Genomic DNA, 24,645 nt, shown 5'->3' on the forward strand with positions numbered 1-24,645 from the left:
TACTCTTACCCCATATCATGGAAAAATAAAGCTGCCTACTCAATTCGTCTTTTTACTATCTCGAATCTTGATTCTACTAGATTATTAGAGCTTTGACTTTAAAATAATTAAAAGACGGGTGTTATAATAGCAGAACGTCCTACTTCCCATCAAGAAATCTAACAGGCTACATGGTGATAATTACTAAGAAAAAACAAAAAGGAAAAGTAAATTATGAATATTAAAAAAGCAGGCTCCAAAGTTCGAACTGCGCACACTTGACCAGAGCAAGCAGGCCAATCTTGCCGCCCTGCCGCTGGCTCGAACCCGGAACCTTCGAAAAACACCGCGAAGGCATTTTATCTACGCCGTCTTACCTTCAGACCACTAGGCCACGGCCTCTTTGGCATGAATCTTCAGGTCAGGAGTGATGGAGGGGCAGTTATTGCATATTATAAGTTTATCCTGCGTTGCTAGGGGACCATGGTAGTTATCTGGTTGCCTAGCGATGGTATTGTTGTCGAGTGCCGAAGGGCGCATTTACAATGTCGGCTCTGTGGATATTTTGGACCGTCAATCTCGTGACCAGAATTCAGATAATTAAATATTTGCAACTGTTGAATAATTCCAATCGTATTGCAAAGCAAGATGACGAAACTTAACTGCGAGACAATCGTGTTCACATCACCTAGACTACTTCAAAAAGTTGATAGCCTCCAGCTGCTTCGGATCACCTACACTTAAGCTGATCTCTTTCAGGTCGTCTAGGTCTTTCTTAGTGTCTTCGAGGTCCTTCGCTATCATCCCCCAAGAATCGGCTCCCAACGGGACCCGAATCGGGATTCGCTGCCCGCGGCTTACAACCTGATACATTGCTGCGGCTAGAGCACTCGGCTCTGACCACAAGCTGCGGTGTTCCTCATTTAGCATGTAGGCTAGCAAGACATTCGTGGGATAGTTAGGGTCAGCATAAGCTGGGTGCCTCTTGGCCATGTGTTTGAGAGAAGACGTCACGTAGTTGGTTTTTACGCCCCCAGGCTCGATGTTGCATAAATGAACTAAATAATTTTGCGCGTTAGCAGGCCGTCTACTTGTAGTGTAAGTGACTACATCAAATACTTGGAATGTACTTACTATTCCACGAGGCCGGCAACTCCTTTGCCACAGCCTCCGTCCATCCTTCCATAGCGAATTTACTGGCGTGATAAAAAGAGCACGCCGGATATCCCGACCAGCCACCCATAGAACTCAGATTCAGAATTACACCACCCTGTTGTCCAGTTTTGGGATTCACATCCCTCATGATTCCCAGAGCTCTCTTAGTCACGTCTACCATACCCCAGAAGTTCGTGTCCAATACTGCCCGGGATTCCTGGTCTTCCGCACCTTCAGTATCACCAACGAGGGTGTAGCCTGCGTTGTTAACTACGACATCAATGCGACCAAACTTCTCTACCGTAGCTTGGAGAGCAGCTTCGATACTAGGGATAGAAGTGACGTCTAGCTCTAGCTTGAGGACCCGGTCGTTCGTTGGGAGGCTTGATAGAGCTGATAGTTTGCGTGCGGTAGCTACTACGCGGTTTGAGGTCTGCGTGATAAACTGAGCTAAAGATTGACCGATTCCAGAAGAGCATCCGGTAACTACATGTGGGTTAGGAGCTATACGGGTAAGGGGTAATAGGGGTAGAGTCGGATTACTGACTGAACCAGACGGCATCTGAGGGTAAATGATAGGGTTTTGTATTTGGTGCATCCATCGTAAGCGTACTTGTTAGTCAAGTGAATAATAATCAAGTTGGCACAGTCAGAATGGAGTAGTATGACCAAATTTGAAGATTAATAAACACATGTTCGAGTTGGAACATCCTATGCTATATATATTGGGTAGGTATTTCGACAACAGATACTAACACATTTCAACTTTGGTAATGGCATATCCAGCCTTGCATACCACGTATGGTAGGAAAGGTGCTACAAATCTCCTCATGGAACGCGGGAGCATTATGCAGACCCTCGGATATCTGTGTCTTAAGTCCTTTTGCCTGCATAAGTCGCCGGACAAGACGGATTAGCCCCGGGGCGTTTGCACTTTATGCATGCTCTGCACTAATTTGTACTAACACTATTCCGTACCTAGAGGTAGGGATATGACGTCAATGTAAGGATTCGAGAATTGTGCCTGGCAATCATGCTAGACTTTCCATGCTAGGTACCTACCTAAGGTAATGTAATTGACCAATCAAGTCTAAGGCTTTATTTCCTGTGCAACTATTCAACAACTCTATTCAATTTGCTACTAATTGATGCTATTGTAAAGTTTTGAGACTCAAAGTCCTTAGCCATTACGGAATACATCTATTTGATCAGTGGGAGAATTGTTTCCGCCGTCCGTGCCACCATGGCAGTATAGTAGTCATCCCTTAATACACCGCTCGCATGGTCTTTTAGAAACTGCAGAGTCCCGGCATCTACATCCCACGGTTCGGCTTCTAATTGCTTCAGCCCGAACTGGCCACCCGAAGACCGATCAATTGGTGGCATAGCTTCATGCGCCAGGCCACCATCGTAACCTATTTCGCGTAGCGTCTGGACGATCAAGGGCCAGTTCAAGCTACCGTCACCTGGGGAGAGACGATTGTTTTCACCGAGGTGGAAGTCATAAAGCCTGTTACCGCACCTCCGCAGCGCGGCGATTAGATCCGGTTCTTCAATATTCAGATGAAAGGGGTCGAAGGCGATACCGAGATTCGGTACATTTGCCTCGTCGATGAGCCGCAATGCCTGGGACGTATTGGTGATTATGTACGTCTCGAATCGGTTGAGAGGTTCTATAGCTATGCGTACTCCCTTCTGTAAGGCGTACTGCGCCACCTCTCGTACACCCTGCACGACCCATCCCCATTCCTCAGACGCGCTCGCCACCGGGTGAAGCTTGCCTACGGTACAGGGGACCACGGTCGCTGTCTTTGCCCCTAATCCAGCAGCTAAGTCGACGACACTCTTCATGTAGTCAACCGTCTGCTCTCGCAGAGTTGGATCCACGGCAGAAAGATCTCGAGAGCCGTACATAATAGTCACAGTGGCCCAACAAGACAAGTTGTATTTCTTTAATAGGGACTGTGTTTCGCTAACAGCGTATCTAGAGGGTTCGCCGGCGAGCTCGATTGACGTATAGCCTAGGGAGGCTGCTCTTTTTAGAGTCACCTCAAGAGGTTCTGGTCGCATCCATGTATGGGTTGAGAGATGCATATTGAAATATGAAAATATTCTAAAAGTCTTATTAATCTCGACTGGGCTTTCTTGAGTGTATGTGAGGAATCGATATCAGAATCAATGTTCGCATCTTAACTTCACCACCCTTTATATAAATGCCTACACGCGCCGTAGAGGCCCAGAAAACTACTTGGATCATTTTGAGACATTATTAACCTCAGCTCCAAGAACATTTCAAGGTCCGTATGCTCTCCCTATCATACAATGTAGATGTTGGTAGTAGATTATTAATGCTAAAAGCGTAGCGTTACATCACACTGACGATCTGCGGACTTGCCGCATTAAGAAGGTCCACACACCGCTGGACCCTGCGGACTTTCTCTCGATTGATCTCCGTGGGAATTTCTACACTTTCCTCACAAGACGACATGAAGAGGATTAGATTTCTCGGAGACCATGGCGATGGCAGCGGGTCCAAACGCCAACAAGTAAAGAAAGCTTGTGATCCATGCAGGAGAGGAAAACGGAAATGTAGCCATGGTATTAGCAACGAGACCCCGGTGCAACAGGAGGGACCTGTCCATCCTGTGGGTGAACAGCCGCCCGAATCATTCGACTCGAGAGAAATTGATAACGATAATCAGCAAGCTTTACCATCTACACTAGCTTCAGGATTCACAGCCCCCTTCGCTGGGGCCTCGTCAGCGCACTCCCTCTTCCTCTCTATTTGCACGGCTTCAGGTGTAAAGATGGACCCGGCACAGCAGCTCCCTCCATCGCGTATCCTCCGCCCTTCCTTCCAGGATATGAGGGCACCACCCTCCGAGCGGCGCCCGGGTGTCGCCGCGGGCTACTTACCAATGGTGGTAAAAGCAGTATTACCATATTTGGAAATCGAATGTCTCCAGGTTCTCCCTCCACAGCCAGATCTTGATGCCATCATAGAGATATATAAGCACGAAGTCCACCCTATCCTCCCCATCGTCGACTTCAGCACTCAGGCATTTACCAGCCCTGTCGATCAAGAGAATCCGGCCACCATCATATTAAGGCAGGCTATCTGTCTGGCCGCTTGCAAGAGCCCATCGGCTAGACAGTACCTCAACCTTCCGGAGATTGAAGATGGGCAATTCGCTCTCAAGACGCCACGTGATTTTGCTGACAGACTCTTCGGCGTTCTAAAGATAGCTCAAGATATCGGTCTCGTCGACGATAGATTAGAGCTCGTCCAGGTCCTCGCCTTAATGACATTTCACTCCTATGGTCCAGATGGCGACGACGAAGTTGCCCGATTATGCGGCCTAGCCGTCCATTTTGCTTATTCTTCCGGATTACACTACTCCTCGCGGCCTGGAGACGTGATTTCGGAAGCACGCCGTGTGGAGTTACTTTGCTCCCTGTTTGCGCTTGATAAGATCGTTGCCATGATAACCGGTCGGCCAACAATGATTCACATTAACGAGATATATTTACCAACACAAGACGACGATATAATGACATCGTTATCTCCAGGTCTTACGTTACTATTTCGTCTATGTAAGATGCTTAACCGTGTCCTAGACCTGTATCAGGCGGGGTCGCCCGATGAGATAGCAAAAGAAAATTGCGTTTGGGAAGCATCGTGGCCCGAGTTTGAAGAGTTGGTAAAAGACTGCAAGGCTCAAATCATGCGTCCATCCACGCAAGCATGCCTAGAGCTACTGTATAACGTTATCGGCGTCATATCCTACCGTCCAGCCCAAATCGAAACCATCGAAGCTCGTAGCTCTGAAAGTACATCGCCTCTGATAATGCAAAGCTCAAGAGTTAGACATAAGTATTGCGCTCAGCAAATATCATCGCTTCTCGATCTTCATATATCGAAACTTCCCTTCATCCCGTATGCGGCATCTCTGTCCCTGACAGTAGCTCTGCGCAGTTTAAGGCATACTACACTGGAAACCACAAGGAAGGCGGCCAGGGATGATGTAGAGAGAAGTCTTAGGATTCTCGACGAACTCGCGGAGATATATTGGCATGCGGAACAGGCGAGTGGAGTTGGCCGTCAATTACTCCAGACCTATGATGGAGATGTATACTAATAGCCCAGGTATTAAACATATCTACCTTAGGTACCTAGGTACGTAGGTAATAATCAAAATTTAGCTGCATTTCTTTTTCTTTTTTTCTTTTTTCTTTTTTTTTAAAAAAAACAAAGGGGGGGTAATAGGGGAAATTCAGCGTAGCCCTATGCAAGTCAGCGCTGGCACCTCAGAGGGGCCACTTCAGAAGATGTAACATCGGTGTGCGCCACAAACCTGTATATTAAAAAGCTGGAAACTTGGTGGCGGTGGCCAATTAACCTTCCATGTCAAAGAATAGTCTCCTAGAGTGGTGATAGAGGAAACATCTTCCTATACAACATTTTAGCATATGCAGCCTTTCGCATTTCTCCTTCCGTGAGGTGTTATACAGTATCCGATAAATTAGATCAAGATGTTCGACATAGAAGCGCTGCCAAATGAAATCTTCAATTTGGTTATCGAGCATTTGATAATTTCCATTGGTATCTTCAGAGCTTTCATACTTCGATCCGTCAATAGTGAGTAATATAACGCACAGCAATATCCGATATACGCGAATCTGACATTGTATTTTCTTTTCTTTTCAGAAAACTTTAACTCTGCTATACTATTCGCCATCTGCAATAAACAAATCTTAGATATCAACCATTGGGTTATACCAGGGTTGATTTCCCTTATACCGACAACCCCGAAAGCCAGAATTCTTCTAGTAAAATCACGCTCAGAGGAAATCAATAGAGACGATGCCCTATTCGTCATCGCCAGAGTGAATCAAGTGCTGGATGACTTAACCAAGCCATCAAAGGAACAGCAGGCCGAGCAGCATCAGATGATTGCTGAGGCGATTGCTGATAGATACCCACATGGGATATTAAACTCATTGAAGGAAAATAATGCTAGTACGAAAACGAATGCTCATAATGTCCTCATGGGTGCTATTGTTATTGGTAACTTACCACTCGTTAAGACACTGCTGGAAGAGCAACAAGCAGACGTCAACGTATTTAACCCCTATTTTGGACAGCCCCTAGAAATCGCTGCCGTTCGGGGCCACCTACAAATCGTTCTCTATCTTCTGGACTGCGGTGCGGATCCTTGTCGGGATGATAACGGAGAGGACTGGAATGGTTTCGACAGAAGACTCCCGATAAGTGCGATAAGTGCGTTAGGGGCAGCGGTCCGAGGAGGACACGATAACGTCGTCCAGTTGCTTATGAAACCCGAGTATAGCCCATCTCCCGCCAAAGCCGAGTATTTTCGAGTGATAGTCGATGGAGTCAAATTTGGGCGTCTTCATTTTGTTCAGTCACTCCTACAGGCAACAGGTAAACAAATATCGGACTTCGGCAAGTTCGGCGATTTAATGTTTTACACCGCAGTGGTCAACGATCAACCAGACATAGTACAGGTGCTTCTAGACGGTGGCATCGATGTAAACATGGCTTTGCATGACCCAAGCCACCGGCTTTCCATCCCCATGCTATGTAGAGCGGCGTCAAGGGGGAATCCTCGTATGGTCCGAATTCTTCTCGATCATGGTGCCATTGTGGACAGTGGGGGAAATGCAGATATGTATTATGAATCCTGGCTCCCTATTGCAAGGGCTGCCAGGCTTGGACATGAAGAAGTGGTTGATCTTATACTTGCGCACAGCACCGACCCTAAATCTCTTGAAACAGCATTCATATGTGCTGCGGAAGGGGGTCAAACTCATTTAATGAACAAGCTTTGGAAGAAAGATTCACAATTGCATACAAAACCATGGCCTCATCCTATAAATCTTAGATGCACAGTGGGCGTTGAGGCATTGTACCGTGCCATTATCCAAAAAAGCCCAGCGGTGATCTCTCTATTGGCCGAGCACGGTGTTTCGCTCAATGAGAAATATTTCGAAAAATGCCTCATGGTGATAGCGAGATTCGAATCAGCGCGGTGGATAGCAGATTTTATGGTATCGTTGGGTGCTGAAGACGTGGACGGTGACAGATTCACTAACTACACTCACAGGGGCGATGGCAGAGTGACTATGAGAGCAGGTGTATATATAAAGAAACAAAACTGGGAGTGGGGTAGCAAATACTAAAAGTAGACTTATATGAAATGATTTATAGATTTAAGCAAGCCTCCTGCTGAACGGCTATACTGGCATTCGTGGTACATTTTCTTAGAGGCGACACAGGTAATTGACTTTCGTTCAGCCCAGATTAAGAATGGGTGAGAACGTATAATGCATTACCTACCTCTCTCAGTATCCGTGTAGATATGCAAGTTTCTGTGTAGGATATGCAAGGGCCGGGGATATAATTGTTGAATATGTCGCTAACCCGGATCCTCAGTTCCATCCGGATGCTGCCCCACAATTTACATTGTCGGCTTTTCCGGCAATGGCCCCGCTTAGGTCCGACCCGATTGCGGGCCTTTAACGCATGGCATATTGATAACGGCAAGACCAGCATCTTGGTGGCTTTGGTTGCAACGAGATAAGAGTTACGGCAAGGAAGGTACACGTAATAGGCACATACGCCGTGAGGGGTAGTTTAGATATCGCATGTGGCATGTGAAGCCCCTATTCATAACTTGCAGGTAATATCAATCAACCAAAGCTGCATACACCTTTAGCACGGATATTCTAAATTCACAACATACTATTATATCGTATTAGGTATCTACTTAAGGTATTCCTCGGCTTATTATTTATGGCCTTTCTATAGTTAACTGTGTTCGGTTGTAACTAAGCTCAATATGCCTACCTCCATGCACGACTTAGCTATGGACTTCCAAAGTGCCGGACCTTTACTTATTGCTGTAATAATAGTATTAATATCCTACTTGGTATCTATTGTAAGCTGAATTTTCAAGTATACTTTGTTATAAGCTTCGCTAAACCCAGGTAGGTCGCATTTGGCACAGATATTCCCCGTATCAGGGGGATACCAGAAATTCCCGGCGCAGTTCCAATCTTCGGCCACCTTCTTAGGCTTGGCGAGGATCATGCCAGCGTCTGCGAGAAATGGTGGCGTCAATATAACTATTCCATTTTTCAGATCAAATTGGGGAATACTCGCGCCGTAGTCGTGAATTCTTTCGATGACTGCAAGAAGATGTTGGTGGGCCATCAGAACGCAGTAATTGACCGGCCAAAGCTGTATACATTCCACGGGCTCATTAGTAGTACCCAAGGTTTCACGATCGGCTCCTCGCCTTGGGATGACAGTTGTAACAGGAAGCGCAAAGCTGCGGGGACAGCGCTGAGTAGGCCTGCCTTAAGAGGATACCATCCTATGTTTGACTTGGAAAGCTACTGTATCTTGAGGGATCTCTATAAGAGCAGCCAAAACGGGGAGGTTGAGATCAGTGTGAGACCATACATCCAGAGATATGCTCTTAACACGACACTGACCCTCTGTTATGGCATTCGCATGGACGCCGTTTATGACGATCTCCTACGCGAGATTCTTTCCGTTGGTTCGGCCATCTCACTCTTGCGCAGCGCATCTGAAAATATGCAAGACTACGTCCCGATTCTACGATACTTCCCGAACAATGAGAAGAGTGCTCGATCTAAGGAACTGCGGGAACGACGCGACGCGTACTTGAAACTTCTCTTGGACAAGGTCCGGGAAATGATAAAGCGAGGCACCGACAAGCCTTGTATCTCTGCCGCTATTTTGAAAGACGAGGAGACGAAGCTTACCGGAGTAGAGGTCTCGTCAATCTGCCTATCTCTAGTCTCGGGTGGTTTCGAGACCATCCCCGGAACGTTGACTTCTGCAATCGGATCCTTGTCGACCAAGGAAGGACAGGTTTGGCAGGACCGCGCATACGAAGACATCAAGCGACATTATCCAGATATCCATGATGCCTGGACGGACTGCTACGTACAAGAGAAGGTCCCATATATCAACGCGATTATTAAGGAGGCAGGGCGATACTACACCGTCAGCGCTATGAGTCTTCCGCGGAAGACAGTAACGGAGGTGAATTGGAATGGTGCTATCATCCCCCCTAAGACGATGATCTTAATCAACGCCCAAGCAGGGAATCATGGTAAGTATGGCATGCTCATAGAAATCATTTACTCATACGGCCACTTATACTGTTTAGATATCGACCATTTTGGCGCTAGTGCTGGGAAATTCAACCCTGAGAGATGGCTTAAGAGCCTCGACCCGCCTACAGAGCACGAATCTACCGGCCTCAGCCACTTGAGCTTTGGAGCCGGGGCTCGCGCTTGTTCCGGCCAATATATCGCATCTCGACTCTTGTACGCAGCTCTAGTTCGCCTTATCTCATCCTATAGGGTTGAAGCAAGCGAAACGGAGGCTCCTAACACGGACTATGTGGACTACAACGCTATAAAATCGGCACTGGTTGCAATTCCTAGGGACTTCAAGGTTAGGCTCGTCCCTAGGGACACGACTGTCACAAGGGATTGTCTAGACGCGGCTGAACGTAGGACTGAGGGGTATTATAAGGGGTAGGGGATGAAGGATATCCTCGACGGCAAGTTAATTCTGATGCTTAGTAACTATACATGTACGGCCCTTCTATTATTCTTAATCAATGTATTACGTTAGTGGCGTCCGAGACGATTATATGATTCGTTACTAGACCATGTAAATACCTACCTAATGTACCTAGACCTATTTGGGTACGTATAATATCTGGCGTTATACTGAATTCTCTATCGTAGATAGGTATCCTAATATTTACGTGATCCTCCATGTATCCCAATATTTTAGTTATAGCGCTCTTGGATTGTACGGCTGTTAACTATGACCTAACCCCTATTTTTTCCAAAATATGGTACAAGTACACCCTTGACCAGAACTCTGGTTACACCACATGGTACAAGAAATTGAAATGGTCAAATAGGTGGCTGATGTGATATAAGATCCAAGTGGGTTTCTTCTCGACTAAAGGATTTGTGCTTCACGCATGCAATGAAAGGCGGCCGGGGTAGGCAGAATTTTAGACACCAAAGTCCACGATGAGGTACATGTATACGAAATAAATGGTTTAATATCTTGGTTTTTTATACGACTATCTAAACTATGCCAACCCGATGTGGCTTTTAAATACCGAGAAACTTACCCTCGAATACCTAAATGAGGCCCAAGTGAAAGGACTTTCATATGCGATTCTCTCACATACGTGGGGATCCGATGAAATCCTTTTCCATGAGTTACGAGGGGATCAGGAAGCCCTACAAGGGAGAGCGGGCTGGGCAAAGATGGCCCGCTTCTGCAAGACGGCGCTGGCGTATGGTTTTGGATATGCATGGATGGACACATGCTGTATTGACAAGCGTAACAGCGCCGATTTATCTGAAGCGATCAATTCTACATATAAATATTACTATGACTCTGCAGTGTGCTTTATATATCTCGAAGACGTGCACAAGTATGCAGATGAAGCTAGCAACTCACTGGGAAGAGCGGAAGTGACTAGAGACCAACTTCTTGCACGATTGCGGACGACTCGCTGGGTAACAAGGGGATGGACGTTACAAGAATGTATCGCTCCCGAACGACGATGCTTTCTCGCTTCAGATTGGTCAGAGATCCAAAATGGAGACGACCTGCTTGATGCTCTTGCTGAATCTACCAGGATTGATAAGGACTTGCTGAAGGATAGAGACCTTTTGCGCAATTTCTGTATTGCGGAGCGGATGAAATGGGCGTCTGGACGACAGACAACGCGAACTGAAGATGTTGCGTATTGCTTAATGGGTATCTTCAAAGTCAATATGCCGGTCCTGTATGGAGAAGGGGCAAAGAATGCATTTAAGAGACTACAGCGTGAAATTATGCAGTCATCCTTCGACATGACCATATTCGTGTGGCATGGAAACTATGAGAGCAGCGGACTCTTGGCCCAGTCGCCTTCTGACTTTGCAGACACTCCGCCTTTAGGTCTCTGGGCGCCGTGGGACCTATCGCCATTCTCGATGACGAACATCGGACTCTCCATCAGTCTTAATATTATCAATGAACAAGACATCGACGAGTGCGGATTACTGGAAAGATTGGAGGGTAACAAATTGCTTGCGGCTTTGCAATGCGATGTTCAAACGCCAACGGGACAGTGGGAAATCCCCATGATCTATCTTGAGCCAGTGTTGGATGCAAACTTTTTGGTTAAAGGTAAAAGATGGCGGGCTTATAGGAGGATTCGGTGTGCGGAGCGGTTAACGTTGCCCTCCAAACGGCTCGAGGGTTGTTCTTATGAGGAGGATATTATTGTTCTACAGGATGAACAATATGAGCTAGTATGCCAGGCTAAAGAACAACATATATCGCGTAGCATGGCGTCCTAGACAGGTTCGAAGTAGGTTTCCTACTATGTATTCCGTAGCATGAAGGTAGTTGTGTTGTTGGTCCTCACTTCATTTACATTCCCCTGATGCATTATTCCCATACATGCGTTATTCCTAAATAGACAGTATAAGATACTATCCTAGGCTAAGCGCTAGTACCTGATCCATTACTTTCTAAAACGGCTAGAACGGCTAGAGCTGACAAGCTGGAAAGTTCAAATTTCGAAAACACGAGGCTAGCTTGTCTTGGTATTCTCTTGTCAATCGGGAATCGGCAACCGGGAACTTCCATGATAACCTTATCAAAAGGTGTGACAAATGGTCGAACTCTATTCAATTCTAAATATACCTGTCTATGTCAATATTACCACGCATTCGCATTGGCAGTCGCTTGGCAATGGGGAAAACAAGAGAAAGCTCTTGCAACCGTAGGCATGTGCATCCATGGGGATCGAATGAAGGAAGGGAGCGAGTTATGCATGACGCGGTCACATGCCATGGAGAATATTGAAAATGAATAATTATTCTGCGACTTACCTTATTAACCTAGACCTTATTACCTAGATCAACAGGTAGGAATGATTTGGGTAGGGACCCAGCTTACTGTCTACGTTACGTAGGTAAATCTAGATGATCTTCAGGAAGCTAGGACTTCCTATGGATATAATTAGCTCGACCTTCTTATTCCATGCTGCCCCATATATCCATGCTGCCCCCAAGATGTACATAGGTAGATTTGAAGATACCTACATGTACCTCCTAACCACAATATGTTTTTTGGATGTATGGGATACAGGGAAATGATGCAACGTGTGTCACCATTATTGCTTACATTAAACTGCCTAAAAAATCATAGCGGGAACTTGCAGCAGAGTTTACCTACCTATATACCGCATTGGGTTTAGCATGGTTGCACATAATGCTACAAGAACTACATATTCCGTACATCTAATGTATTCATGCCAATGCCACTGCCGCCGTGTGTACTTACATGTACAACAAGAGCGAGCTGACATGGAATGGCTAGTCAGCAACCACTAGCTTCACTGCACCGAAGCGCCGTTCTGTTCCGTTCTGTCCGTTGCTTTTTTAGCGGCCTTTCCATTTTCATACTCACTCAATCTGGGACGATCCAAGGAAGCCCAAGCCACCTCTCGAGCCGTTATCCGTTCCTCTTGGCTGACAGATTCAAGGTTTACAACCTTCTTTTTCCCTCTCGTTCTTGTCCAATTCTTGTCCAGTTCTAGCCCATTGGCAGTGGTCCCGCAGCCATTTTACCTCCCTCCAGTGTCCACAGGTCACACTCCCAGATCTAGATTCGTTCGGCAATACCACACATTTGCTCCAGTCGTTCCCTACTTTTCCATTCATCCCATTCTTCAACCTTTCTCCCCCCCCGCGACAAGCACTTCCACGCAATCTAACAACGCGATCCACCACATTCGTTTGATACAATCTGGAGGAGAAACAAACGCGAAAATGTTACAGTATTGAGAGAGAGAAGAGAAAAAAGGAAGGACAACAGCCAAGAGACGATCTCTCGTTCTTTTTGCATCCTGCAGCGTACCGCCGCTAATACGATAGATCCGACAACCCCTTTGCCGATTTGCCGGATCTATTTTTCACCCATTTGACTTGCCTTTAGAGTCTCGACAACTCATATTGTCACAATAGCAATATTCGAATCCCTTGTATCAGAGCGACCAAGTATAATTGTATAAACAACTTGGATTAGTGATTAGGAAACTTGGTTGGTTCTAGACGACGGTGACTGGCACAAATACCGTTACGCCGTTGTATCCCATTGAATACTAGAGGGTTAAACACGGTGTACTTCCAAACGTACGAGTCGGAGTTTGCAGCGCGAATTGCCAGCTCTTCTCAACATCCAGGTCCAATACAGTTGATTATCCTTACGTCCAATATATTTCGGTATTTCGCATTCGCACCTCGCTATGGGTATGCTTCCTCGTCCCATTCAAAAGAGTCCAATAGGAACCTTCCAATGCAATGTTCCTCTACTAACAAATTTCATCAGCTCAACAAACGCCCCCGGTAACCACGATCGTACCCTTCCAGTCTCTGCCTTCGTGTGCAGGTCAATGCGGTCCCCTTTACGATGCTAATGGAGCTTGCGTGCCTCCTGCTGCCGCAGCTGCCGATGAAAATACCTATGACACCTGCTTTTGTGCCTACGATAGCCTCCAACCATTCAAGCAAGGTGCATCTGGAGTTTGCGATGCGGCTTGCACTAACGACAACGGGGGTTTGTCGAGTATACAAGGCTGGTTCACAAGTTTCTGTAACGAAAAGGCTGCAGCTACTACGTCGTCATCTTCATCGACAAGCACCGGAACAGGGAGTTCAGGAAGCAATGACGGCGGCGGAGACTGGTAAGTTTTATTTTTATTTTTTATTGACGGTGTCTTAGTTTGCTTCGGTATCCTAACTGTAGCTCCCTAGGATTTCAACGCATTGGAAATGGGTTGTTATGATAGTCATCATCGTCGTCGGAATCGCCGGTATTTGGATTGGAGCTTGCGTATGGCGTCGCAAATACCTAAGGAAAAAGGATCGAATGTACGAGCTTGGCAAGGGCCTTCCCAGTAACATCGCGATCAACACACAAGGCAATCTTGTTGGACCTGGTGCAAGGGATAGTACTTATTCTAATCCGGGCATGTTCATGTCAGGCTCTGGAGGTGCCAGTTATACCGAAAAGCCAAAAAAGGAGCGCAAGAAGTGGAATGTCACCCAACGAACATGACCAACATAACATCAACGGAATGTTAGTCTGTGCCAATCACACGACGCTCCTTTTACATACCGATATGGTATCGTCTCGACAACACGTCATTTACTATACTAGTCCTACAACCGTGGGATTATTCCTTAGCATATCATTGATTCCGAATTCCACATTATGGGCGTTAAGGTCGGAAAGGTGATCTTGGTAAACTTATACCATGCGGGTTCCTATTGTCCGTTTCTTGAATAGGTAGGCGTAGGGATTGATCTGGATAGACAAGGAACCGAGTCGGGCAGCATTGGATGGTTTGATATCACTTTTACAGTCCCGAATTAAGCGGGAGATATATATGGGAAAAGGGAAGACTCGGCATGGATTTGCGATAGCTGTCTTCTCGCTGGAACGACGAACGAGCATAGTGGACATATTCTTGTTGTCTTCTCTACGCATCAAGTCCGCGAATCAATACTAATTATGTACAAAGACTTATGGTGTACATTGTTTTTGTATTTCTTCTCACTTTTGAACTATCATGTCTCGTTCCTACCTTAGCTACCCGAGCGGTCTGCCTCACGTTAACAAATATCGCCTTTAACTCCTATAGCACATACTAATTTTACTAAATTACTAACAGCGTTACCAAAGTAAGTAACTGATATATATATTCCTCTTTTCTTTCCCTTTTTTTTTGTCCTTTTTCTTTTCCCCCTCAAATAGATGGTTGACATCAATCCGTTAGGTAGGTAGGTAGGTAGGTATGGAACCCAAATTGTAATATTTCTATTCTAGTAATATTTGTCAGCCGAGTACCGCGTATGTATTGCTAAGCGAGTTAAGTTCGACTAGCTCCAATACTCCTTTTCTAAGAGCTATAAAACGTATGACATATTGGTCGCACGGTCACGATACTAAAGCCAAGCCTCACACCTACATAAACCAACGACCTCCCGCCGTCTATGTTTACACGGGGTACGGGACGAAGCTAGCGTCAAGCTCGATCAAATAGCCTAATACTTTCTTCATGTACATTATCGCCGTAGGCAGCAGTTATATGTAGGTACTTAGACCATAGGGAAGTAAGAAGAGGGGAATAGGCTAAGACGATAAATAAATGCTACGTTTTCGTAATCATACTTCGTATTTTCGTATTCACGTATTCGTGTATGTACGCATCTCATCTTATCTTATCCAACCTTATGATACGTAGGTATATATGTATCAACAAACCCTTGTCTTCTCTCTTATCCTCCGATATATATTCAACTCTTCTAGTATAGCCGTACTGTCGTGCCTAGAGGAACTTCCTTTAGGTATGATGCATAGCAGACGATGCTTTTCAAACTCCCTCCAAGTCTTACGCCTTTGAAGCCTAAGCAGGCCGACAATTTAATTAGCCAAGCTATGAAAGTGGCGATTACTCCATGCCGTAGTCGGCGGCATCCATGTACAAGTCGATGAGGCATCCCGCGCTCCAGGCTTGCGTGGGGCTCGAGTCATTGCAGTACTGACCATCCTTCTGCGTGAGCTCCGTAAGACCTGCCCACTGGCTCTGCTTGATCATCTCCTTGCAACCACTCAGTCGCCTCGTAACCTGCTGGAACGCCTCGACACGCCCATGCTGGGTGTCCCGTCTCATGAGGTCGAACTTCAGTAGCGCGCGTAGGAAGAATCCCGTGGGCCAGAGCCACTCGGGGCCCTGATGATAGTTCCGGCCTTTGGACGTAGCGAAATCGGTCGAGTCCTCGCTATTTATATAGAAGGGACGGTAATTTATGTCCGAGGGGTCAAGTGTTGCCATTCCAGTTGGTCCACGCAGGACTTTGTCCGCCAAGACGAGAGCGCCGAGAGCATGCTCAGGGTCAAAGAGATCCGGAGCGACTGTCATGGCGATGGGAAAGTTAGGTCGCAGCTGGTAGTCTTCGTACTCCTTCCCGGAACGGTAGAGGTCCTTATAGATACCACGTCGGTTGACAACATTTGGGTTTACAACGTACTGAGCGTCGTCTGATGGGTTGACCGGCACGTAATAACAGTTTTCGAAATTTGACTTAAGTAGGTCGGCCCAAGCCGAGAAGGTGATCTCGGTCCCATCGGCTTTCGTCACGCCCTTGTATGGATACTTGCCCTCCGCATTAAGCTTGGCCAACCATTTCAGAGTACTGTAAAGTAAACCGGTAATCTCAACAGCAGCACCATCTCGAGGAGTACCGGGGATGCCCTTCGAGCCAGCGCGTTCACTTTCACCCATCTTGTCCATCCAGGTACCGCAGTTGAACTGGTTGCCGCCGAAGATAATACCATTTGACCAGTCTACATTAACCTCGATGTTGAAACCCTCGTCGCGCATCTGTGAGTCAATACTTGGTCCTGCATTGGCTTCGCGGAATTTCAGCCCAGTCGCATGACGCTGCAGCGCCTCCTGGATAACGTCTTGTATCAGGCTCTCTGTTGAGTACGCTCTCGGATCTTCCGAGTCAAACCAGACGTCATCGTATGGTAAAAAGCGTCGTTTAACTTTTCGTGTTAGGAGGCTCACACCATCTGGAGCATATCGAGTGTAATCCTGGATACACTGCAAAAAGAACCAGATGGAATCCCGACTATTGTATCGCGGAAGTTTCCCGCTACTGAGAAGATTAGGAATCATACCGTGCTTGAGAACACTGGCGAATGCAAATATGTGCTCCGCTGCCTCTTCAAACCGGCCAGTTCCGATGTATAGACCACGAAGGGAGATGAAGACATCACGGCCCCAGCATCTTGCCCAATCAACAGCGAAATGTGGTAGACCAGCAGCCAGAGAGGGGACAAACTTCTTCGGCCAAAGTGAACCTGACTTGACCAGCCCTGTCATTTGTGCGCTGACCAAGGCTAGGCTTTGAACGAACCACTGACCACTCTGCACCTTTTCATTCATAAGTTCCAAACCTCTTTCCCAAGCCGCCTTATATGCAGTTCGTATAATAAGTGCAAAATATCGCGGTAAAAGGAAACTGGGTATGCTTCGAACTGCGTCGATACGCTCCTTAAGCCAAGCTGCGGGTTTAGTAAGACCGGCAAACTCCGGCTGCTGACTTATTCTCTCAAGACGTCCAACCGTATAATCGAAGGCCCATTGTCCATCGCGGAGGTTTTGACAAAGGGGGTGAGCTAAGTTGTTGTCCTTAATGATATCCTTCAGAAGACTCCACCAACCCTGAAGGCCCGCATATACGGCCTTGCCATGGCCCGGAATATCATAGGTGCCATCTTTGCCGCCACTACCATCGAGCTCTTCAGGTTCACAGCGGTACAGCAGGAAGTTGAGGTCGACCAAATCTAGCTCGGCCATCGCTTCCTTGGCCCCAGATGTGACGTAGTTATCTAAGCCTGACGAATGCTCTGCAGCCGGAATCCAGGTTTCAAATAACGCAATACTTCCAGGCGGGAACTTGTCGCGCACCGTGACAACTGTCTCGTCCGCCTTGACTTCCAGTCGAATACCAGGCACAACAAGCACACGACTTGGGAGCCCTCGAAGGTACTTGTCGTCGCCCTCGGTCTCCTTTTTTGCTTCCTCGCTAGCATCAACCTCTAGCATCCAGCTTCCCAAGTGCCGCACTTTTGTGCCGCTAAGGTGCACAGGACTAAATGCACCATTGCCATTCCCGTAGCCCGGAAAAGCAGTGTGAGCGATAAGGAAATATCCTTTCCTCGACTCAGGGTGTACTCTGTGGACGGTAATGTATTGGTCCTCGTGGTGTATATGTGCTTCGTCGTAACCATCTTTACCCATCAGCGTGTGTATTTGATTGAGTAGCTTCTTGACACCTCCAATGCCACCTTTGCTGGGGCCAACCTTGATTTCTTTAGCAGAAGACGACTCAGACGTGTAAAGTCTAGTCTCGTTCACGAGATCAACAAGTTTCGGATATATCTCATCGTATCCCATCACACTTCCAGTCGCACTGGAACACATGCACACCAAGGCAGCGTTTGGTAACGTGTCACGAGCATCTCTCTTCTGTGCAGGAACTTCATTGTCGTGCGTGCAGTCCATGAACAGGGCCTGGACCGGTACAGGCTTGATTCGGCGAGTGACCTCTCGAGGAGAATAGTCATCAAGTCCGGGACTCGTTGGAGCACTTCCAATCGGACCCTTTGAGATTTCGTCGACTTCAAAACTACCAATAGGGCGCCCGCCGTGGCGATGTACCAGTCTGCTGAGTTCTGCCGTGCTCCAGGCTTGCATTGCCTCTCTGATTAACGAGCTCAATCCCAGTCTCTTCACAAAGATGTAATCCATCTCCTCCGAGCCTGTAAATAACTCTGCCACGACATATAAGTTAGGTCGGACTCGACGGGCCTCATCAAGGATATGCTCCGCAACATGAATAGGGGTAGAATGGCAGTTATCAATTCGGAAACCAGCAAAGAACTTTGCCAACATGCGGGCGTATTTCGTCATATGCTCCCATAACCACGGACTATCTTCAGGGCCATTCCCGTAACGAAGCTTAACGCAATCACCCCAAATGATGACTTCGCGTCGTAGGTACACTCGCGATTTGGGACCGGCGTTGTCCACTAGAGCGTTCCCAGCCCATACCCAACCGTTATTGACGAGAACCAAGTCCTCGAATTTCAATTGATCAGATGCCGTTGCCTTATCTAGGCGTGTAAAGTATGTTTCAATCAACGGATTGTTCTGATCAATGGGACCAAGTTTTGGGCCATGTTCGTCGAGGCGGACATACTTGATCCTATTGAATAGTTGTTGGAGAATTTCCCCGATTTCCTTGTCGTATTCCTCGTAGAATGGAAGATTAACCACATCCAAGATCTGAACTACTTTGGTTCGGATAGCCGCCTCATCTGCCTCACCCCTGTACTTCCCAAAGAGAGCAACGATCAACCCAGCCGAAACTTTTGGGTCGATACGCCGCCGAAAGCGTTCGCCAAGCCTGTCATTCCCAACTAGGCCATTCTGAACTAGGTAGAGGGCTTGTTCCTTAACCTCAAGTTTAGTCAGGTCACCCTTTTCGGTTTCCTCAGGAGCACTCGACTGTCCAGCAGCCCAGGACTCAATTGCAGCATCCGCATCTCTTTCAACGTCAAGCGCATAGTACTCCCATAGGCGAAGCTCAGCAACAACATGCTTTTTTATGCCGTCCATGATCTTAATGAGGTCATCTGTAGATTTGAGCTCCTTGGGGTATCCTAGCTCCTCTAACTTGGAGCCAAAAACTAGAAGTTGAGTGTCAAGAACGTAGGCCGACTCTAGCCAAGGAGCAGTGGTGAGGTTATACCCAGCTTCTGGGTGTTCAAAAAGCCACTTGCTGTTATGTGCGGTATGGTTTAGGACTATGTCGGTTAAGCTGAGAAGGGAATGATTGTGCTCCAGACTATCCACCATCTGTTGTACATCTTTCTCCCCTTGAGGAAAGCACTCCGGATCCCATCCAAGCTGGTCATATAAGCTGTAGGGAGAGTTCGAAGCCCCTCGAACTTGAAGGGGGGTAAAATGTATCATGTTGTACCCGCGGCCGCTGATACCTCGCAGATGCCTCTCCCAGTCAGTTGGGTATTTGCCCATGAACTTGTTGATGATAGAAAATATTGACAGTGCTGGTAACGGCAAGGGTCGGCCATCTAACGATAGCCTAGGAGCGACATCGATGTAGTATAGCGGTGTCTTTTTAAATTCAGCCGTGCCCGCTGTGTTCGAGCTCAAGGCAGAAGACAGCTCGGGCAGTTCGGCGTAGGTGGTGTAGAAAGCGAAAGCACCAGCTTCGAAGATAGGGATCGAGATCTCTATCGTTCGATTAAAGTCGGGATTTAGTCTGGGGGGGGCCGTTAACAAAGCAACCCAGGATCTTAGAAAGCGAACAGTTTGCCTACTTGTATTCGCGAAACTGATCTCTGCAAAACTCAGATCCCCGTTCCGGGATATTAACCCATAAGCTACCTTGTCTACATATTGACGACGTGCCCTCGATCGTAAATCGTATAGTTATGGGGTCCTCAGATCTTGGGGCCAGGTATATGTACTCGCCAGGGATATCGGGAGAACCATCGTCTTTCAGAGGTAAGATGTAGACCTCATTCGAGGTCACCGTCCTGGGAATCATGATGCCCCAATAATCTGCTCTCCGAACTTCGTACAGTGATTAGGGGATATATGTAGCCGCAGTAGATGAACTAGAAAAGAGTTGATGAAAAATAGAGGAGAAGAGGAAGGGAGAGGAAAGGTTAGACATAGAATGTTAAACGAGATAAGTTGTAGGCGACAGAATAATATTCTAAAAGGGTGGCAAGATATTTATATCAGGCCATTAGACGATGTAATGCGGACGGGTAGAGAAAAAAAGACTTCTAGTAGTTGGTCTTGTGAAGGTGGGGTTGGCAGAGTTGGGTAGCTACCACCTAGCATCCTCCTAAGGTACAACACTACATATGTACACTACATACACTACGTGCATCTACATACATACTACATGTATGTACCAGGTAGCCATCGCAGCTGCAACTGCATCTGCATTATGTACATGGTGCACTATGATTGATCGGACCAGGGTAAAGCCCACTACAGCACAATGACGTAATGATTTAGCATGCTGAATATTAGCTCCTAATTGGCCCCGTATGGAGATTTATGGAGGTGGGGCTATTCGATCAGGTACCTGACTTTGCCCAAGCTTCCTGGCTTCTAGGCCTGATGTACTCCCTACGCACATCCCGGGCTATCCTGGCTCTCTTTATGACAACATGTCCATTTTTCCTTAACTTGAATATCCTCTTCCATCGTCCACCGATTCTTAGTTGATGTGAATGCGTACTGCAATTCTCCATAGTGAACTAAGTATATACAACGTCAGCTAGTACTCAATAAATAATAAATAAACAACATGCAATTTCCTTACTTTGGTGGTTAGGACAGGCGTTGTTGGCCCTAGGATCAAAAGTGACACCACAGAATCGGCAAATTCGAGGTCCCGGGAGAGGAATAATGGCGGCCTGGGCGACTCGGGCGGTTCTTATTCGGTTTTCCTCTTCCTCCTCCTGCCTTTCTTCTTCGTCTTGCCTCTTTCTCATCTCGTCTTCAAGTCTCCTTCGGATCATTATGGACTGTTCGATACCTCCTCGCTTTCGGTGTCTTTGTTGGTATCGGTGTAACGAAGTATCTTCTGACCTTCCACCAAGCTCTGACGGTTCCGCGGCCAAAGGACTTGTTGCAGGTGGCGATGGCGGCGGCGGCGCAAACCGTAATTCCCCTGGATGGGGAAGAAGAACTCCCTTGTAAGGGGTCCTCTTGCTGCGGGTTTCTTGCGGCGACGGTGTTTTCGGAAGTATTGGCTTGTCTTCAGGCTTATTTGCAGGCGCTGCCTGGTCTTCTACTGCAGGTTTGACCTGCAGTTTAACCTTGGGCTTACCCTTAGGCTTGTCTTTGGGTCTGCCTTTGGACTTATTCTTAGCCTTCTTTGCGCGTCCCATCTTCTCAAACTTTATAGTCGCAGGCCAAAGAAAAGGTAGAGGGGAGAATAATTAAGATTTTATAATCAAAATAGAAGTGTGTGTAGTAGGAACGAGTAGGAGGAAAGACATCGCTACTCCTGGAGTAACAGCTGTTGCCATCCGTCTTTTAGGTATGTTGATGACAGAGACTGAATATTTGAGTGGAGGTAAGAAGGGAGGTTGCGAAATAGCTCTTTCTGAATGAGTTGCTAGGTAACTTGTTTGGTGTGCGTTGGATCTCTTTAACTGATAAATGTTGGTACCTAATTTGCACCCATCCGCGTAGAGCATATAGTAGGTTGATAATATTTTACCAACAAGCAGCTTTAACAGATTTTCACCTTTACTAATATCGAGGACATGCTGACATCTCTTAAATTTATGCTTGCTCCTTTTTTTTCTTAATCCTGGCCCAATATGAGATATATTCTATGTTCATCCCTTTGTACTGTCTATGAACTTGGGTTACGCAGGATAATTTTTCTATCATTACTGTAGTGTTTTAACATGGAGAAAATTCATGGTATTGCTAACTCCCACAGTAGATAGTAGTCCTTAGAGGTAAACAATTTATTTTCGAGCACATATGTACCCATATCGGCCTTTTAATTGAGTAAGCTTCTACAAGTTAACAAAATACGTCATGAGAATTATAAGAATATGTGAACATTGATATTCCATGGTTTCGGAGTGGATAGACACTGATGACTTCTATTTAATATGTTTCACAGTAAGGCCCTTACAAGCTGTTATCTACTTCCTTTAATCCTTTATCTCGACCTCAGCGCAACCGTCCTTGACTCTCTGGTAACGCCACAACCTTAGCACGTTAGAGGGGCCTTCCCTGTCTTGATTCTGCATCCAGACATCCACTATGTCTTCGTGTTCATTGGTTGAATATCGGTGCTAAGTGATAGTTTACGGCTAGTTACGATCTGTGACGTTTGTGCGAGGTACGGGAATCGTTGGTAAGTTGGTCTTTGGCTCGCTAGAGCGAAGGTTTTCTGCCTAGGTATTAGTAAATACCTCCAAGGTTATATAATTATGTCTAATTTACTTTTAGACTTCCTAGTTGTCCCCTTAGATTTGGTGGTCTCCGGATGGGTTTCAGACGGCATGTTGACGGTGTAGAACTTTAACAGATAAGATAATATACCTAGAAAATTTTGTAGTAATACTTACTATTACAACGCTTTCATATACCCCTTTTTAGGACGGGGTGTGTTTGAAGGGTATTCAAGCTAGTAGTAGGCTGTAGCTATAGGTAGTAGTTATAATGTCTCTGCTAGAAATCAATTTCAAGCGCCAAGACATATATAGAGGTACCTATATACGTAGGTACCTTTACCGGATTTTTAGTCGTCGAAGATGATTAGGAAGGCTACGCCCTATAAGCTGCTAAGTCTCCCAAGGAGGGAAGAATATCCTCGGGATGGTCATCTCGACAGGAAAGAAAGTACTATCACAACTAGCAACCCGGTGGTCGCTTTAGTAAATACCTATGGATGTATTGGCTTTTCCCCATACATATCTCCGTCGGTCTGCGGTGAGGACTACGGTCTAGCCTGTGAAGTATATAGAACTGGCCAATAGACCGGCCGAGATATTACCCGAGAAAGCAAGCCACGCAATATAAGAATCCTACCTAGTTCAGCAGCGTCCATGTCTCCCCTTATCGCTGAGCCGCACCCAGGGGGAAAGTAATTCACTTCTAGGGACTCTAATAATGAAACCAGGCAAATTATATGATTGTTAGGACAGCAGCTATGCCCTATTGGTATTTATGGGTTAAATATATCATATTATAGCAAGATTGTTATACACGCGAAGAGGCTAGCTAGCTTGACACTTCCTTCTATTTTCTATTTAATTTTTGGATTTTTGGATTAACACACATATTGCTGCTGCTGCTACTGCGTTGTACGATGTCAGTTGTTGTATATCTGAACACCCTATGCAGCCATATTAAGTCGCGTGCTTCTTTTCTTAACGGCATGAGCGCTTGCTGTTGTTCATTTCATGGGTTGTATGAACTGTAGTATGTCCCGAATCTTGCCCTCGGGAGCGGCAGAACCCTCGCCGCCTTAACAGGATGGGCACAGGGTGGCACCAGGTGCCCCACGAACATGGTTTAGTCCAGTTGGCGGTGCTCTGCAGCCATGAGAGGCCGAATAAAAGAGCTGTCAACACTTCGCGAGGGCTCTGACAGGGAGTCGTTTCGGGCAACTCCAGCTCACAAATAAACACAGGGGTCACTTTTCTGCCACCACATGCCCACACAACGAGAATTCTATTCAATGTCCAGGGCGCGCTCTGTTCCGCCTCCTTTACCTACACCGTCTTTTCAACCACATTTCCTTCATTATACCATTGCTCGCAGCTTTCAGACCTTTACTCCCCTACCCACGCTACTCTTGTAAATCTTCAACTCTTGCAGCATTTTTCCTTGTCTTGGTTACTTCCTCTTCTACTTTACCAAGAGAGCCATAACCCAAGATGTCTAAGGCAAGGTTGATAAAGGAGAAGATAAGATTTGCAGGGCAGAATGGGTACATAGATGATGTCAACACCGTGAACGACGATCCTGTCTCCCAACAAGTTGAAGAATACACCGATGAAAGGTGTCAAGTTCATAACGAAATATCACATTCCATAGTCTCATCCACAACAGTCAAGTCAAAGGACCCGGTGGCAAAGTCGCCGCCACATAGTCCGAAAACGACAGATCAACCAAGTCCAGGCCAGCAAAAGGACTATCCAGTCGAGTGTCTGCTTGACAAGTAGGGAGGCTGGTTCTTTGTAAAGTGGCTCGACAGAAGCTGTAACTA

The 24,645-nt window shown here is 46.5% G+C and overlaps 10 protein-coding genes across 10 annotated transcripts; 6 read left to right on the forward strand and 4 right to left on the reverse strand.

Annotated features, from left to right (window-relative positions):
- Positions 1-32: 32 nt before the first annotated feature.
- Positions 33-1,962, reverse strand: F4817DRAFT_86103 (NAD(P)-binding protein). The gene is made up of 3 exons (XM_049307976.1): positions 1,682-1,962; positions 1,114-1,620; positions 33-1,037 (listed from the first exon to the last, which is right to left on the reverse strand). The coding sequence occupies exons 1-3, from the start codon at positions 1,734-1,736 to the stop codon at positions 673-675; spliced, it is 927 nt and encodes a 308-aa protein (XP_049163689.1). The 5' UTR covers positions 1,737-1,962; the 3' UTR covers positions 33-672.
- Positions 1,963-2,334: 372 nt separating this feature from the next.
- F4817DRAFT_355895 (xylose isomerase-like protein) lies at positions 2,335-3,228 on the reverse strand (the record flags this gene model as incomplete). The annotated part of the gene is made up of 1 exon (XM_049305716.1): positions 2,335-3,228. One exon carries the CDS (start codon positions 3,226-3,228, stop codon positions 2,335-2,337), a length of 894 nt encoding a protein of 297 aa, XP_049163690.1.
- Positions 3,229-3,325: 97 nt separating this feature from the next.
- F4817DRAFT_86125 (uncharacterized protein) lies at positions 3,326-5,470 on the forward strand. Its single transcript, XM_049307977.1, has 2 exons — positions 3,326-3,431; positions 3,498-5,470. The coding sequence occupies exon 2, from the start codon at positions 3,621-3,623 to the stop codon at positions 5,271-5,273; it is 1,653 nt and encodes a 550-aa protein (XP_049163691.1). The 5' UTR covers positions 3,326-3,431; positions 3,498-3,620; the 3' UTR covers positions 5,274-5,470.
- Positions 5,471-5,550: 80 nt separating this feature from the next.
- On the forward strand, positions 5,551-7,425 carry F4817DRAFT_324161 (ankyrin repeat-containing domain protein). Its single transcript, XM_049301601.1, has 2 exons — positions 5,551-5,773; positions 5,843-7,425. The coding sequence occupies exons 1-2, from the start codon at positions 5,668-5,670 to the stop codon at positions 7,336-7,338; spliced, it is 1,602 nt and encodes a 533-aa protein (XP_049163692.1). The 5' UTR covers positions 5,551-5,667; the 3' UTR covers positions 7,339-7,425.
- Positions 7,426-7,831: 406 nt separating this feature from the next.
- Positions 7,832-9,906, forward strand: F4817DRAFT_86142 (putative cytochrome P450). The gene is made up of 3 exons (XM_049307978.1): positions 7,832-8,096; positions 8,150-9,302; positions 9,360-9,906. The coding sequence occupies exons 1-3, from the start codon at positions 7,998-8,000 to the stop codon at positions 9,734-9,736; spliced, it is 1,629 nt and encodes a 542-aa protein (XP_049163693.1). The 5' UTR covers positions 7,832-7,997; the 3' UTR covers positions 9,737-9,906.
- A 360-nt stretch (positions 9,907-10,266) lies between these two features.
- On the forward strand, positions 10,267-12,188 carry F4817DRAFT_324164 (heterokaryon incompatibility protein-domain-containing protein). Its single transcript, XM_049301602.1, has 2 exons — positions 10,267-11,913; positions 12,112-12,188. Exon 1 carries the CDS (start codon positions 10,321-10,323, stop codon positions 11,572-11,574), a length of 1,254 nt encoding a protein of 417 aa, XP_049163694.1. The 5' UTR covers positions 10,267-10,320; the 3' UTR covers positions 11,575-11,913; positions 12,112-12,188.
- A 987-nt stretch (positions 12,189-13,175) lies between these two features.
- Positions 13,176-14,437, forward strand: F4817DRAFT_86167 (uncharacterized protein). Its single transcript, XM_049307979.1, has 3 exons — positions 13,176-13,533; positions 13,613-13,967; positions 14,038-14,437. The coding sequence occupies exons 1-3, from the start codon at positions 13,530-13,532 to the stop codon at positions 14,339-14,341; spliced, it is 663 nt and encodes a 220-aa protein (XP_049163695.1). The 5' UTR covers positions 13,176-13,529; the 3' UTR covers positions 14,342-14,437.
- Positions 14,438-15,436: 999 nt separating this feature from the next.
- On the reverse strand, positions 15,437-20,704 carry F4817DRAFT_324171 (glycoside hydrolase family 13 protein). The gene is made up of 2 exons (XM_049301603.1): positions 20,204-20,704; positions 15,437-20,145 (listed from the first exon to the last, which is right to left on the reverse strand). Exons 1-2 carry the CDS (start codon positions 20,431-20,433, stop codon positions 15,738-15,740), a joined length of 4,638 nt encoding a protein of 1,545 aa, XP_049163696.1. The 5' UTR covers positions 20,434-20,704; the 3' UTR covers positions 15,437-15,737.
- A 314-nt stretch (positions 20,705-21,018) lies between these two features.
- Positions 21,019-21,818, reverse strand: F4817DRAFT_324172 (uncharacterized protein). Its single transcript, XM_049301604.1, has one exon. It carries the CDS (start codon positions 21,794-21,796, stop codon positions 21,188-21,190), a length of 609 nt encoding a protein of 202 aa, XP_049163697.1. The 5' UTR covers positions 21,797-21,818; the 3' UTR covers positions 21,019-21,187.
- A 2,371-nt stretch (positions 21,819-24,189) lies between these two features.
- Positions 24,190-24,601, forward strand: F4817DRAFT_364863 (uncharacterized protein; the record flags this gene model as incomplete). Its single annotated transcript, XM_049306802.1, has 2 exons — positions 24,190-24,440; positions 24,489-24,601. The coding sequence occupies exons 1-2, from the start codon at positions 24,314-24,316 to the stop codon at positions 24,599-24,601; spliced, it is 240 nt and encodes a 79-aa protein (XP_049163698.1). The 5' UTR covers positions 24,190-24,313.
- Positions 24,602-24,645: the final 44 nt, after the last annotated feature.

Source organism: Daldinia loculata, assembly GCF_022478755.1.
Source record: "Daldinia loculata strain CBS 113971 unplaced genomic scaffold F4817scaffold_2, whole genome shotgun sequence".
NCBI classification, from domain to species: Eukaryota; Fungi; Ascomycota; class Sordariomycetes; order Xylariales; family Hypoxylaceae; genus Daldinia; species Daldinia loculata.

Bases quoted from the DNA above. Each gene is read 5' to 3' on its own strand.
- F4817DRAFT_324172 (XM_049301604.1), bottom strand. From the start codon at position 21,796: ATGGGACGCGCAAAGAAGGCTAAGAATAAGTCCAAAGGCAGACCCAAA.
- F4817DRAFT_324171 (XM_049301603.1), bottom strand. From the start codon at position 20,433: ATGATTCCCAGGACGGTGACCTCGAATGAGGTCTACATCTTACCTCTG. The intron at 20,146-20,203 runs GTAGGCAAACTG...GGCCCCCCCCAG, and splicing joins GATCAGTTTCGCGAATACAA to ACTAAATCCCGACTTTAATC.
- F4817DRAFT_86103 (XM_049307976.1), bottom strand. From the start codon at position 1,736: ATGGATGCACCAAATACAAAACCCTATCATTTACCCTCAGATGCCGTC. The intron at 1,621-1,681 runs GTCAGTAATCCG...ACCCACATGTAG, and splicing joins CTCAGATGCCGTCTGGTTCA to TTACCGGATGCTCTTCTGGA. The intron at 1,038-1,113 runs GTAAGTACATTC...AAAATTATTTAG, and splicing joins GTTGCCGGCCTCGTGGAATA to TTCATTTATGCAACATCGAG.
- F4817DRAFT_86125 (XM_049307977.1), top strand. From the start codon at position 3,621: ATGAAGAGGATTAGATTTCTCGGAGACCATGGCGATGGCAGCGGGTCC.
- F4817DRAFT_324161 (XM_049301601.1), top strand. From the start codon at position 5,668: ATGTTCGACATAGAAGCGCTGCCAAATGAAATCTTCAATTTGGTTATC. The intron at 5,774-5,842 runs GTGAGTAATATA...TTTTCTTTTCAG, and splicing joins CATACTTCGATCCGTCAATA to AAAACTTTAACTCTGCTATA.
- F4817DRAFT_86167 (XM_049307979.1), top strand. The intron at 13,968-14,037 runs GTAAGTTTTATT...GTAGCTCCCTAG, and splicing joins AATGACGGCGGCGGAGACTG to GATTTCAACGCATTGGAAAT.
- F4817DRAFT_86142 (XM_049307978.1), top strand. From the start codon at position 7,998: ATGCCTACCTCCATGCACGACTTAGCTATGGACTTCCAAAGTGCCGGA. The intron at 8,097-8,149 runs GTAAGCTGAATT...AAACCCAGGTAG, and splicing joins TATCCTACTTGGTATCTATT to GTCGCATTTGGCACAGATAT. The intron at 9,303-9,359 runs GTAAGTATGGCA...TATACTGTTTAG, and splicing joins CGCCCAAGCAGGGAATCATG to ATATCGACCATTTTGGCGCT.
- F4817DRAFT_324164 (XM_049301602.1), top strand. From the start codon at position 10,321: ATGTGGCTTTTAAATACCGAGAAACTTACCCTCGAATACCTAAATGAG.